This window comes from Macrotis lagotis, chromosome 5, assembly GCF_037893015.1.
Source record: "Macrotis lagotis isolate mMagLag1 chromosome 5, bilby.v1.9.chrom.fasta, whole genome shotgun sequence".
NCBI classification, from domain to species: domain Eukaryota; kingdom Metazoa; phylum Chordata; class Mammalia; order Peramelemorphia; family Peramelidae; genus Macrotis; species Macrotis lagotis.
Genome location: NC_133662.1, coordinates 221418594 through 221431838, shown reverse-complemented (window position 1 = coordinate 221431838; position 13245 = coordinate 221418594). Strand labels below are relative to the sequence as shown.

The following is a 13245-nucleotide window of genomic DNA, read 5'->3' as shown; positions in this document are numbered from 1 at the left end:
CTCATTATGTTTGTTAACAAGAATTTTGATTTCCTTTTTTTTTTCCTTCTCCAGTGAAGGGTGATAAGGAAGGAGACAAAAATAAATGCTTGTTAATTGAAAAAATAATATTAGTGAATGGATGAATGAATGTGGAACCTTCAGAAGGCATCTTGCGCCTTAGGCAAGGTTTAAAAATCATGCCCTTTTAAACTGATGTCCATTGGAAACTTTTGATCCATTATTATAATTTATGTGACTTACCATACCAAACTAGAAATACCTACTTCCCATGGAAAGTGAAATCACCTAACATTAAAGGCATGTGCATTTATTTAAAAAAAAAAGTTTAAAAGTGGCCATCATTTCATCCTCTTCATGTCACATATAGGTAAATGGTTGTCTTCTCCCAGTCCTGACTTTATTTATTTTTTTTATTCTACAAATTAACCAATTTATTGTTGGAATGTGGGCTACAGATAGTGGATAAAGAGAAGATTTTACTGGTCTTTCAATTCCTTCAGTCTTCTGATGGCAGATTTGACTGTGACTGCAGAGGTGGTATTGTATGTCCAGGCACCACCAGCTACTCTTTTTATACAGGATCCACAAAGCCAGATACCTACGACCTGTCTCTTCATTTTGGTCTTGCCACAGAAGGAATAGGTATATTTGGCATGGTGGCTAATTTCAATTTTCTTCACCATTTTTCTGAGGGATGCACCATAACGTATTCCATATTTACCAATAATTCTGATCTTCTTGGTACATTTACCCATGTTGCCAGTCGCAGGACAGTTCAGAGAGGAAAGAAGGTAATGCGCATGCCCCTAATCCTGACTTTAAATAAAAGTATACATGAATATATCATGAAAATATGTGCCTATGTCTCTCTCTACATATATGTATATATACATATAGATATTCATATAGATATGGAGTATTATTTGCATGTATGTGTGTGTCTGTGTCCATGCATATTGATATGACTCTCTGGGTGGATGGGTTGTCATCTTTGTAGAGAATAGAGAGGTGGGAAGAAACTGGGTTTCTTTATTAGTAATATAGCTCAACAAATATTTAATAAAATTATCCACATGCTACAAAATTAATATAAATCTTTGTTTAGCATGGTTAAACATGTATAACCTATATTATATTATTTTCTATTGGGGAGAGAAAGGAAGGAGAAAAATAGAGAAATCAAAACCTTGCCAAAAAATGATTGGTAAAAACAATGTTGCATCTAGTTGGAAAAATAAATATATAAAATATTATTTCCTGCCAAAAAAAATTATCTACAAATTGCCAGGCAGTATGATCTTAGTAGCTGGGGATACAATGGTAAAAATTTGTCAGAGAACTTTGATTCTGCTGGTTAGAAATTGATATCTAGAAAAGGCTTCTAAGCAAAGAATTTTTTACATACATTATCTCATTTGATTGTCACAATAACCTTGACATAGAGGCATAAGAGGCATTATTTCAATTTTATAGTTGAGGAAACCAAGGTTCAAAGAGATTATACAGACAATAATCAGGAAAAGAACCCATGCTCTGACTTTAGAGTCAGTCTCATCCGCACTATCCCAACACTACCTCCATCATGCGGCCAATAAGTATCCAAGGTTGGATTTGAACCCAATTCTTTCTCATTCCAAGTCGAGTGCTCTGGAAACTTCTCCTTGGACAAATTATTCTCTGAGCATTGTTCCTCATTGGCCTACTTTACTACAGAGTTTTGAGATATTCTGTAATTTAAAAAGTGCTGCAATAACAGCAACATTGCGTGATGATCAACCAAGACAGATTTAACTCTTTTCAGCAGTGCAATGATCAAAGACATTCTAAAAGACTCGGGATGGAAATTCCATCCACATCCAGAGAAAAAGCTTTGGAATCTGAATGCACATCAAAGCATACTAGTTTCACTTTTTCTTACTTGTTTTTTGTTTCTTGTGCTTTTTCCCTTTTGTTCTGATTCTTCTCTTCACATCATGACTAATATGAAAATAAGTTTAACTTGATTATGCATGTTTAATCCATATCAGATTGCTTACAGTCTGAAGAAGGGGGGAGGGAAGGGAGAAAGGGAGAAAATTTTATAAAAATGAATGTTAAAAATCATGTTTACATGTAATTGGAAAAATAATAAAATATATCAAGATTAAAAAAGATCAAGTGCTGTATTTATTGTTCAGTCTTTTTTAGTCATGTCTGACTCTTCATGACCTTTTGGGGGATTTTCTGGCAAAGATACCAGAGCAGCTTGCCAGTTCCTTCTCCAACTCCTATTACATATGAGGAACCAAGGCAAACAGGGTTATGTGATTTGCCCAGGGTCACACAACTACTAAGTGTCTAAAGTTAAATTTTATCTCAGGTCCTCCTGACTCCAGACCCAGCACTCTATCTACTGTGCCACCTAGTTTATAATGTCATTGTTTGTTTATTGCACTGATATTTAGATACTAAATATCAAGAAACTTCCTATTTCATATAACTATTATTCACTATTTTATTATTACTGTGTGTTTGAACTATAACAAAACCATCATATCATGAGCTTAACTTCCCAGTGCATTTTCCCATGCCTTCTCTACTTTGGCTATCACCTTCATTACCTCCCCTCAGATGATATGGACTCCACCCTTGGAGTCAGCTCTGATAAGTGAGCTTTTACTTTATCTGTCATATGCCTCTATATGAAATATACCTTTGCCTACTCCTCTTGCCTTTAAATATTGTCTTAACCCATTAGAATATAGCCTCCTTGAGGGCAAGGACCATCTTGCTTGCTTGCTTTGATATATATTCTCAGTACTTGGCATAGTGTCTGATATATAATAAACTTTTTTCTGTGTCTCTATGTCTCTCCTCTTCTCTCCTCTCCTCTTCCCACTATCTTTTCCTGCTTCTCCTGTTCCCTTGTCTTCCCTCTCTTTCTCATTCTCTGTCTCTTTTTTCTCTCTTATTCTCTATTTGTTCTTTTCTATCTCTCTGTCTCTGGTTCTATGTTTTTTGCCTCTGTCTGTCTCAGTCTCTATCTCTGCCTCACTGCATCTCTATGTCTTTGTCTCTGTCTCTCTCTGTCTCTGTCTCTGTCTCTCTCTGTCTCTGTCTCTGTCTCTCTCTGTATCTGTCTCTGTCTCTCTGTCTCTCTCTCTCTCCCGTTATGAATTTTTGTACCCACAGTTCATCTCAGGCCAAGGCAGTCCATCGCTGTTCATAGCCTAGCAGGAGGCCTACTTCCAACTCTGTTTTCCAGGTCTATTCAAGGGGAGGAAGGTCCTCTCTGAAAACACAGAAGGACTTAAAGGAGCCCGTCAGGATTTTCTTATTAGGAATACATTGACCTTGACCTGACTGTCCACCACTTGCTACATTTTTAGGGGAAGACCCTCCCCATCCCAATATGCACCAGACCAAGGATTGCTGATATGATTTTCCACCACAGGGAGATGAATAGGAGGAATGTAGTAACACCAGCTTCAGGAAACCAGATCTCCCTCTTGGACTGAGCAGCTGGGCTGAAGTCAGTGGCATCTGAAGTATGAGAAATATCTCCGAGTCTAATACTAGTTATCTTACTCACCTGTCAACTGAATGACATGATCTTTCGAGCCCCTTCCAGCTCTGACACTCTATATTTTCTGGTCCCAAAGCCCTTCTGTTTTGGACATTCTGTGACTGTCACACCATGTAAATGATGGAGCGCCAGGCATCAGCACCTTCTCTGGGGCATGCTGCCAACTCCTCTGGGAGAGGACACCACCGTACTGAGAGAGAGAGGATCATTTGGATATGGGCCCTGGAAAAAGAGTTAGCAGCCATCCGATAGAAGCAAAGGAGCACAGGAACACTCAGAACCCTTGCAATAAAAAAAAGTCCAAATTAGGAGAAGATCTGAAGATTCGGAGAACAAAATGGGACATCACCTGGTGCAGTAGGAAGCCAAATGGTTGTTACAAGGGATAGCTTCGTGGGAAGTAGAGAAGAGAGAGGGATATATTTGAAAATAAACATCAATAAAAACAAAACTGAGATGGGGGAAAAAGAAATCAAGACATCTGGAGTCTGACAATGGATATGTCAGTTTTATACAGGCTTATTTCAAAGTCTTAGCACAGTTTTAAACATGAAAGTGTGTGTGTGTGTGTATCCATATCTATCCATATATATAAATATCCATATATATATCCACATATATATTCCAATACTGTAGGTATCATGTATATGTGGGTGTTGTTAAAATGTTCACATGATCATGTTAGTAAACAAAAAAGTTGCAGCAGGTATATCATGAACCATTGGTTAAATAATACAATAGGGGGCGCCTAGGTGGTGGAGTGGATAAAGCACCGGCCTTGGAGTCAGGAGTACCTGGGTTCAAATCCGGTCTCAGACACTTAATAATTACCTAGCTGTGTGGCCTTGGGCAAGCCACTTAACCCCATTTGCCTTGCAAAAACCTAAAACAAACAAACAAACAAACAAACAAATAAATAAATAGATGAACAATCAAATAAATAAATAAATGAATGAATAAATAAATAAATAAATAAATAATGCAATCGGGATAATAAAACCTCAAAGTCTTATTTTAAGGAAGGAGTTCTGTAGACCTTCAAATATGAATTACTATTCTTTTTCTTTTTTTTAAAGGTTTTTTACAAGGCAATGGGGTTAAATGGCTTGCCCAAGGCCACACAGCTAGGTAGTTATTAAGTGTCTGAGGCCGGATTTGAACTCAGGTCCTCCTGACTCCAGGGCCGGTGCTCTATCCACTCTGCCACCTGGCTGCTCCCATTATTTTTTTTCCTAGATGTGGAAGCAGGAGAAAGCAAAGACATCCTATTGGTAGTTAACTTTTTAAGGTGGTTAACTTCATAAAATTCATAACTAATTCGGGGTAGCTAGGTGGCGCAGTGGATAGAGCACCGGCCCTGGAGTCAGGAGGACCTCAGTTCAAATCAGGCCTCAGACACTTAATAGTTATCCTATTGACTTGCAAAAAAACAGTAAAAAAGAGACTTGTGATGTAAGGTACCACCCATATCCAGAGAAGGAACTGTGGAGTTTAAATGAAGAGCAAAGCTTATTATCTTCAAAAAAATAAAAGAAAGAAAAAGATCTTGTATTTACTTTTATGGGAATTGAGTAAAAGCAGATGTGAAAATTTTCAAACAAAGAAATTCAACTGGACTAGGAGCCTAGGTGACTTGAGATCAGATTTTTGCCTCCACAACTAACTTGTACGATGATCTGGGACAAGTCATCTAATAAGAGCAATGCAAAGTTACATTCAGGTACCACTTTAGAGTTTGCCAAGTGATTATCCTAAGGTGGGTAGTGCAAAAAGTTGTCTTCATTTTACAGATGAGAAAATTGAGGATCACATGTCTCAGCCAGGCCACAAAGATGCAACATTCATTGGCTCAGGTTTCAAGCTACTTTCCCTTTTCCTGAGCTATAAAAATGAGCAGGCCAGATTAATTGATCTCTAAGCACTAACCTTCACTGATTCTATGGAAACTGATTCCATTTAACTCAGGAAAACAGCTATTGTTAAGTCAAGATGCACCTGCCTTCAAAATGGTCTCTAGAAGCCAGCCAAGACATGTATAAACATGAGGCCACTTGAATAAACTAAGGATTAAAGGACCTGATCTTTCAAGCTTCCTAATTATGGAACTGGGGCGGGATCTGAGTTGTAGCACCTGGAGGTAAGGCTCTTTGCCTAACCTTTCAGCAGTACGTGGTTCATTTCCAAGAAACTTTCCATGATCTTCTGTCTAACTTTCCTGGGGGTTAGTTTGTCCTTTTTAAAACAGAGTGCCCCAGGTCAGATGACTGTTTCTATTTCTTGGCACATAAAACCAGTTTCTGCTGAGGCTGCTCAGGTACACAAAACATTCCCCTTGGAGCTGAGAGCCTCTTGGGATTGTCAAACCCATCCTGGATTGAATGAGTGATAGTACTGCCAGATTCAGAATGTGTGATAATGAAAAGTGCCCTCTGTCCCTGGGGCCAGCAGATCTAGGTTCAAAATCTGCTTCAGAAACTAGCCACGTGTCACTCTCCCCACCAAAACCCCAGTTTCTCTACAATAGGGATAATTAAACATCACTGACTTCAGAAACTGGCCTTGTATCACTTTATCTGCCAAAACCTCAGTTTCCCTAACTGTACAACAGGAAAAATAAAACCTTACAGGCTTCAGAAACTGGCCTTGTATCTTTATCTGCCAAAACCTCAGTTTCTCTAACTGTACATTAGGGATAATTAAACATCACAGGCTTCAGAAACTGGCCTTGTGTCATTTTATCTGCTAAAACCTCAGTGTCTCTAATTAAACAATAGAGATAATAAAGCCTCAAAGGCATGTTAAGTAAGGAAGGAGTTTTGTAGACCTTCAAATGCAATAGAAATGTGAACTACTATTATGTTTCTAAGTGTGGAAGCAGGAAAAAGCAAAGACATTTTATTGGAAGAGAAAAGGAGTTGAGGAGGGGGAAAGAATAATTATAAGAATGATCATAATAATTGATCATTAAGCATTTATGGGTTGAACACTGGGCTAAATGCTGGGGAATACAAAGAAAAGGGGGAAAATTAGTCCTTCCCCTCAAAGAGCTCATAGTCTAATGGGAGAGGCAACATATAAGCACACCACCTGAAATACTCAGGTATGATTATTACAATTCTTGCTCAACTCCACCTGTTATATTAGTTTATCCATGGAAGTTTTAGGTTTGTCTAGCATTTTACAAAGTGCCAAGGCTTGACTTGGAGTAAGAATAGATCTGAATTCAGATCTGTTCTCAGACACTTACTAGTTGTGTGACCCTGAACAAGTCACTTAAACTCTGATTAACTCAGAAGGATTAACTCCTTCTCTGTAAAATGAAGTTAAAAATAGCACCTACCTCCCAAGGTTGTTATCAGGGTCAAATGAGCTAATATTTGTCATTGATGGCTATTGTTATCATTAGTGATGGACTAGTTGGCAATTTCCTTCTCTAGCTCATTTGACAGAGAAGAAACTGAGGCAAATAGGATTTAAATAACTTACCCAGGGTTATACAACTTGTGAGTGTCTGAGGCCAGATGTGAAGTCAGGAAGATGCATCTTCCTAATTCCAAATCCAGTTGTTCTGTCCACTGGGCCACCTAAATTATATAAATTACGTTTATTATTCATGTGAAGGCTAATCTTAGATCCATGTGCTCAGTGCAATGTACTAAGTACTAACTTAGTAGAAACAGTGCTGGGAGGGAAACTAGGGAATCAGAGTGTGTCTTGAATGATGGTCTATGGACCTTGAGCAAGTCACTAAACTTGTTCGCAACACTATTTTTTTGCAAAAGGGGAGAATTCCCTTCTCAGTCTCAAATTTTGTTATGAGCAAGAAGTAAAGTATTGTGGATAGTTCACAGGAGAGTCAGTCTAGAAAAACAAACTAGTACATGTTGGGAGCTGCCATCCAACAAGAACCTTTTTTCTCAATATGTTTAAACTAATTTGGGAAAATACCTGTAAGGATTGGGTTGAATGATACCAGCAGAATGATTTCTAGCCTCACTGATTTACACTGAGGCCACCCTCAAGTATTGTGCAGGATTATCTCACAGGCTTTTTGTGAAAATTTTTCACTCATTATTTCTTTTCCCATACTCTACCTTTTCTCTCTTCCTCACATGAGACACTCAATGTGCCTTTTCACTAGTTTGATCCTATGGAATTCTCTCTTTCTTCAGCCTATGATGATGATGATGATGATGATAATAATGATGATGATGATGATGATGATAATTCTTGGATTCAAGAATTATCATTGTCGGGGCAGCTAGATGGCGCAGTGGATAGAGCACCGGCCCTGGTGTCAGAAGTACCTGAGTTCAAATGTGACCTCAGACACTTAATAATTACCTAGCTGTGTGGCCTTGGGCAAGCCACTTAACCCAATTTGCCTTGAAAAAACCTAAAAAAAAAGAATTATCATTGTCATTGCTGCTGCTGTCCTGCATTCTTTTTTTAGGCAATGGGGTTAAGAGATTTGCTCAAGGTCACACAGCTAGGTAATTATTAAGTGTCTGAGACTGGATTTGAACTCAATTCCTCCTGACTCCAGGGCCTATGCTCTATCCACTGTGCCACCTAACTACCTCGTCCCTCATTCTGGAAGATCATGACAAGAACATAATTTTGATTAAAGTAGGGGGGTGTTGTGCAAAGACACCATTCTCACTATCAAGACCATCTGAACCCTGGGGCTTGATGTAATAGGAACAGGATGACTGAAAATGGTCTGGATACAATGGGATACCTTCACCTTTTAGGTGTAGATCTTCCTTATCTCCAAGTTAAGTCAAAGTTCTGTAAGCCTGACCACATTTTTCCTTATCAATAAAATGAAGAGATTGAACTAGATCTCTAAGATCTAATTGTGTGACTTGAAGTTTATTTGTTCCTTTTTGAGCACGAAATTTTGAGTCAGCGTCTCTCAGTTGCCACCTTCTTCAAGAGTACTTTTCCGGTCCTTTGAGAGGCTGGTGTCTTGCAAAATATGCCTACAGGTGTATAGGGAGGGCTCTCCCATTGGAGATGATAGGGAATGTTCAGCTTTTGTCTTTGGCTCCCCAACCCTTAACATAGTACTTAGCATTAATGAGGACTTAATAAGTATGGGTACGTGGGTAGAGTGGATAAAGTGTTGGATGTGGAGTCAGAAAGATTTCAAGTTCTGCCTCAGACACCTATAAACTGTGTGACTTTGGGCAAGTTACAGTTTCGGGGGCTTAATGTGTAAAATGTGGATGGATCATGGTAGACCCTATATCACAGGATTGATATGAAAAAGCAGTGAAATTATATATGTAAGTTGTGTATAAATATTAGCTCTTCTTTTGTTTTGACTTTATCCTTCTTCTAAGCCTTGAGAGAGGATATGGAGGAGGGTCCCTCAGCAGAAAGGGAAAAACACTACTGGTCCACCATTCTCTTTCCACCCAACCCCAAAACCTAGAATTCACTGCAATTTAAATCAAGTCATATTTTTAGCTACTTTGATGCAGAGCACTGTATTAGGCACTAGAGACCTAGTCTTTGTCCTTTTGGTGCCAAGTCTAGGAGGAGCTAATTCTAAACCTACAAATAGTGATAATAAAGGAGAAATACATGTACCTACCCAGTATTTATAAACACATAATGTCCACATTATACACATGCGTACCTAAAAAGGTTTATACACGTGTTTGTATGTAAATATTCATACATATATACATGTGTATAAATATATTTACTGAGATATATTATATATATATATATATATATATGTATGGGTATGGGTTTGTGTATGAAACCATTTTATGTCATCTGTGGGAGGACAAGGATACAAAGATGTATATTGACTTTACAGAAAGTGTTAAGGGAAATCCAGGCTTTCTTGAAGACTTTAAAGGACTTTTAACAGGTGCTATTAAACCACCAGTGTGTTTTTTCTGGGGGTAGGAACAGTGACAGTGAGTCTTGGACTGAGCAGCTGTAGAATACAAAAGGAGCAGCTGCTTGAAGTGGGTGGGAGAGGGTGAGTGGAAGCATACTACTAAGTGCTGGGGAAACCAGTATCGAGTTTCCCTTGGGAGCCTATAGGAAGCCACTGTAGGGATTTGATCCAAGAAATAATATGCACCAGATTGTAGAAAAAGATTATTTTGACAAGGCTATGAAGGATGGGTTGGAGTTGGGTGACAATGAAGGACAGAAAACATCCTAAGAAACTTGCAATGGTCTAAGTTGGTGCATCTGAATCAGGAGCAGTGAGCGTCTGGCCCTTGGGCCATATGAACCATTTGAAATCATATGGTCTGGGGTCAGCTAGTGGATAGAGCACTCGTCCTGGAGTCAGGAGGACCTGAGTTCAAATGTAAATTACCTAGCTGTGTGACCTTGGGCAAGTCATTTAACCCCACTGCCCTGCAAAAACCAAAACAAAACAAATCATATGGTCTGGCCCTACACATCAGGTGAAGGCACAACTCAGAATTTCCTAAACATAGGACCTTTTATGGGGTGAATTACTTAAATGTTTGACCAAATATAGCAGGATCATTTAGGTTAATAATTTTACGTATGGTGCACGAATGATGTTACAAATATCCAAATGGCCCATTGCAGAAAAAATTCTCCATCCCTAGTCAAGATAAAGCACATAGATTTGGTATGGGAGGAGGAAGCAAACTGGAAACTGGATCCCATCATAAGGCAGCCTGAGGATGTTCTGGCAAAGGACCACTGTTTCAGAATAAGGTCTTTTTGGCTTAAGATGATTTTTTTTATAGTCATTACTGACAAAGGCTGCATAGGTTCTGTGACAGGAGGGAAAAAAATCTAGACATAAACTTCCATCTAGGAAATAGTGTAGACAGAATAGGGTACAGACAACCAAATGCCACCTCCCATATGCACTAGCTGTGACTTGGGACCAATCCCATTTACTTATGTGTAAAACGAATATTCCCATAGTTGTTGTGAGGATTCAGTGAGGTGATAGTTATACAGGCCTACTGTCTGATCCATAGTGCTCCTTCATTATTTATTCCCTCACTTCTTCATAGCAATGATATAGGGTGTTTTGTTCTTTTGTTTTAAAACTGTAATTTCCTAGCTTTAGGAATTAACAATGAACAATTAACAAGCATCTATTAAAAATTTATGGTGTCAAATGAAACTATGTTTAAAGTGTTTTGACATCTTGAAAATTCTCTTATACCATCATCTTGATGAGAAAAAACAAAACCCCAAAGGATATATTAGAAAAACCTAGTGTTTGTTCTAGGTCAATGGTTCTCAAAATTTAATTGGGAGATGTCCCGGGGTCTACAAGAAGACCCTTTTGAGGGAGAAGTGTATGATGTCAAAACTATATTATAAGAATACTAAGATAATTATATTGATAGATATAACCTACACAAACAATAATTCTTTGGGGGTCTCAGTTTTAATGAGGAAAGGGGTCCTCAAACTAAAGTTTCAGTGTTGTCAGTCTAGAGGGACATGGGCAAAGTAATTTACTTCTCTTGGTCAAGGTTTTATCATCTGTTCAATGAGGGAACTAGAGTGTATATATTTGTAAGGGCCTTTTCCAGCTAGAATTTTCACATATCCCAAGAATTCTAAAGTTACCATCACCTTTGACAAATTAACTATCGACTGATGAAGTTGTGAACTGATTCAACTATTCTGGAGAGCAGTTTGGAATTTTGCTCAAAGGGCCATGAAACTGCATACCCTTTGATCCAATACATTACTAGGCCTATATCCCAAAGAGATCATTTAAAAAGGGGAAAAAACCCACATGTCTAAAAATATTTATAGCAACTTTTTGTGGTGGCAAAGAATTAAAAATTGAGGGAATGCCCGGCAATTTGTTCAATGGCTAAACAAGTTGTAGCATATGAATAAAATGGAATATTACTAAGAAATGATGAGCAGATGTCAGAAACACCTGCAAAGACTTACATAAACCGATGCCGAGTGAACAGAACCAGAACATTGTGTACCTTAACAACATTGTGTGATGATCAGCTAAGATAGATCAAAGACAATTCTACGATGAAATGCCATCCACATTCAGAGAAAGCACTATGGAGTCTGAATGAAGATCAAGGTTTATCATTTTCACTTTTTTAAATGCTTTTTCCTTCCTGTAGTTCTTGATTCTTCTCTCAGTGTGACTAATAATGAAAATATGTAACAACTGTACATTTCTATTAGATTACTTGCTATCTTAGGATGGGAGGAATGAAAGGTGTGGAAAATTTTACCAAAATGAATGCTGAAAATTATCTTTTCACATAATTAGAAAAATAAAGTAAATCCACCCTATCCTTAAAAAACTAAATTTTTTTCCTGTAAAATCTACATGTGACAAGAAAGCAAAGGATGTTCTAAATCCAAGCCTCTCTACTCTAATCACTACTGAGTTTGGGATTACTTATTTGACCCCTTTCTACTCAAAAGATTTCCCCTCCCTGCAATGTTCAGAGTAAAATCACTTCTCTATAGTCCAACCTCAATCCTTTTTTTCCTTGTCTTTGATAATGGTCCTCCAATTACCTACAAGTCTGCTTTCCCCCTCCTCCAATCCCTCAAACAATTGCAATTCAATTGTTAAATCTTCAAAAATTTCCTCATAGGCATCCCTACTACATTATAATTTCTTTGTGGATTAAGAGTTATTTTAACCAGAAGAGCTGTCTGGACATTATAGTATATGTATAGTTTGTAGTATAGACATATACTAAAAAAAATAACGTAACATAAACTCTATCAATTACATATACTACAAAAATACTTTCTTTTTATAAAATAGTATAAATGCTCTGTCCAATTATAAATGATCTCTGCTTTGTAAAGACACATTTTACATTCTATTTACTTTCTTAACCTGTTCTGTTATTTCTACCCATGCCCTAAGCTCTTGGGGGTGGTCACAGAACCCCTTGAATGAGTTTCTTTTTCAAAGTAGTTGAAGCTTAGCTTCATTAGATTTCTTTCTTATATTAGACAGTGTGGCCCCTGAATCAAAGGTCCTCTTTTAAAGTCACTTTTGCCCAAGTAGAAATTATGATGGGAAGTGTTCTGGGGAAGCCAGTGTATTGGCTAATACAAGAAACTATGTTCCTTGTCTGTGAGAACTAAAAAATCTCAGTTACAGGCATTCCAGTTAAGTGCATGAGGGTCACTTGGTGTGAATACATCATATACCAAAATCTTGGGGGACACTGGTCAATGAGCCCTGGTTATTTTTCATGAAAAACCTCCCATTTTCATGAGAAATTTCTAAAGGATAAAAAAAGTGACATAGAATAGCCCTTATGCCTGAGTCAGGAATGAATCTTGATTCTATTTTACTCCAACTAGGAAAATCTAGATTACCATTTTTCTACAGTGCATTTACTCAGGAGTGGGTCTTAATCCAAAGGGATTCTCTGGGTGTTAATGAAGATGTTTCTGAATGATTTCAATGAAGTTTCTTTCAGAAGTTATTTACATAGAGTGTGGTCCTTGGAAGGACTTCCTGTTAGGAGGATGGGAGTTCCAATCCAGCCTGAGACACTTGACATGAACTGTGTGACCTTGGACAAGTCACTCAATCCCAAATGCCTCTTTTCCAGGGCCATCTCCAGTCGTCCCAATTCATATCTGGCCACTGGATCCAGATGGCTCTGGAGGAGAAAATGAGGCTGGTGACTTGGCAC

General features: G+C 38.0%; 1 protein-coding gene across 1 annotated transcript; it reads right to left on the bottom strand.

Annotated features, from left to right (window-relative positions):
* Positions 1-479: 479 nt before the first annotated feature.
* LOC141490073 (large ribosomal subunit protein eL43-like) lies at positions 480-758 on the bottom strand. Its single transcript, XM_074190337.1, has one exon. The coding sequence runs from the start codon at positions 756-758 to the stop codon at positions 480-482; it is 279 nt and encodes a 92-aa protein (XP_074046438.1).
* Positions 759-13245: the final 12487 nt, after the last annotated feature.

Bases quoted from the DNA above. Each gene is read 5' to 3' on its own strand.
- LOC141490073 (XM_074190337.1), bottom strand. From the start codon at position 758: ATGGGTAAATGTACCAAGAAGATCAGAATTATTGGTAAATATGGAATA.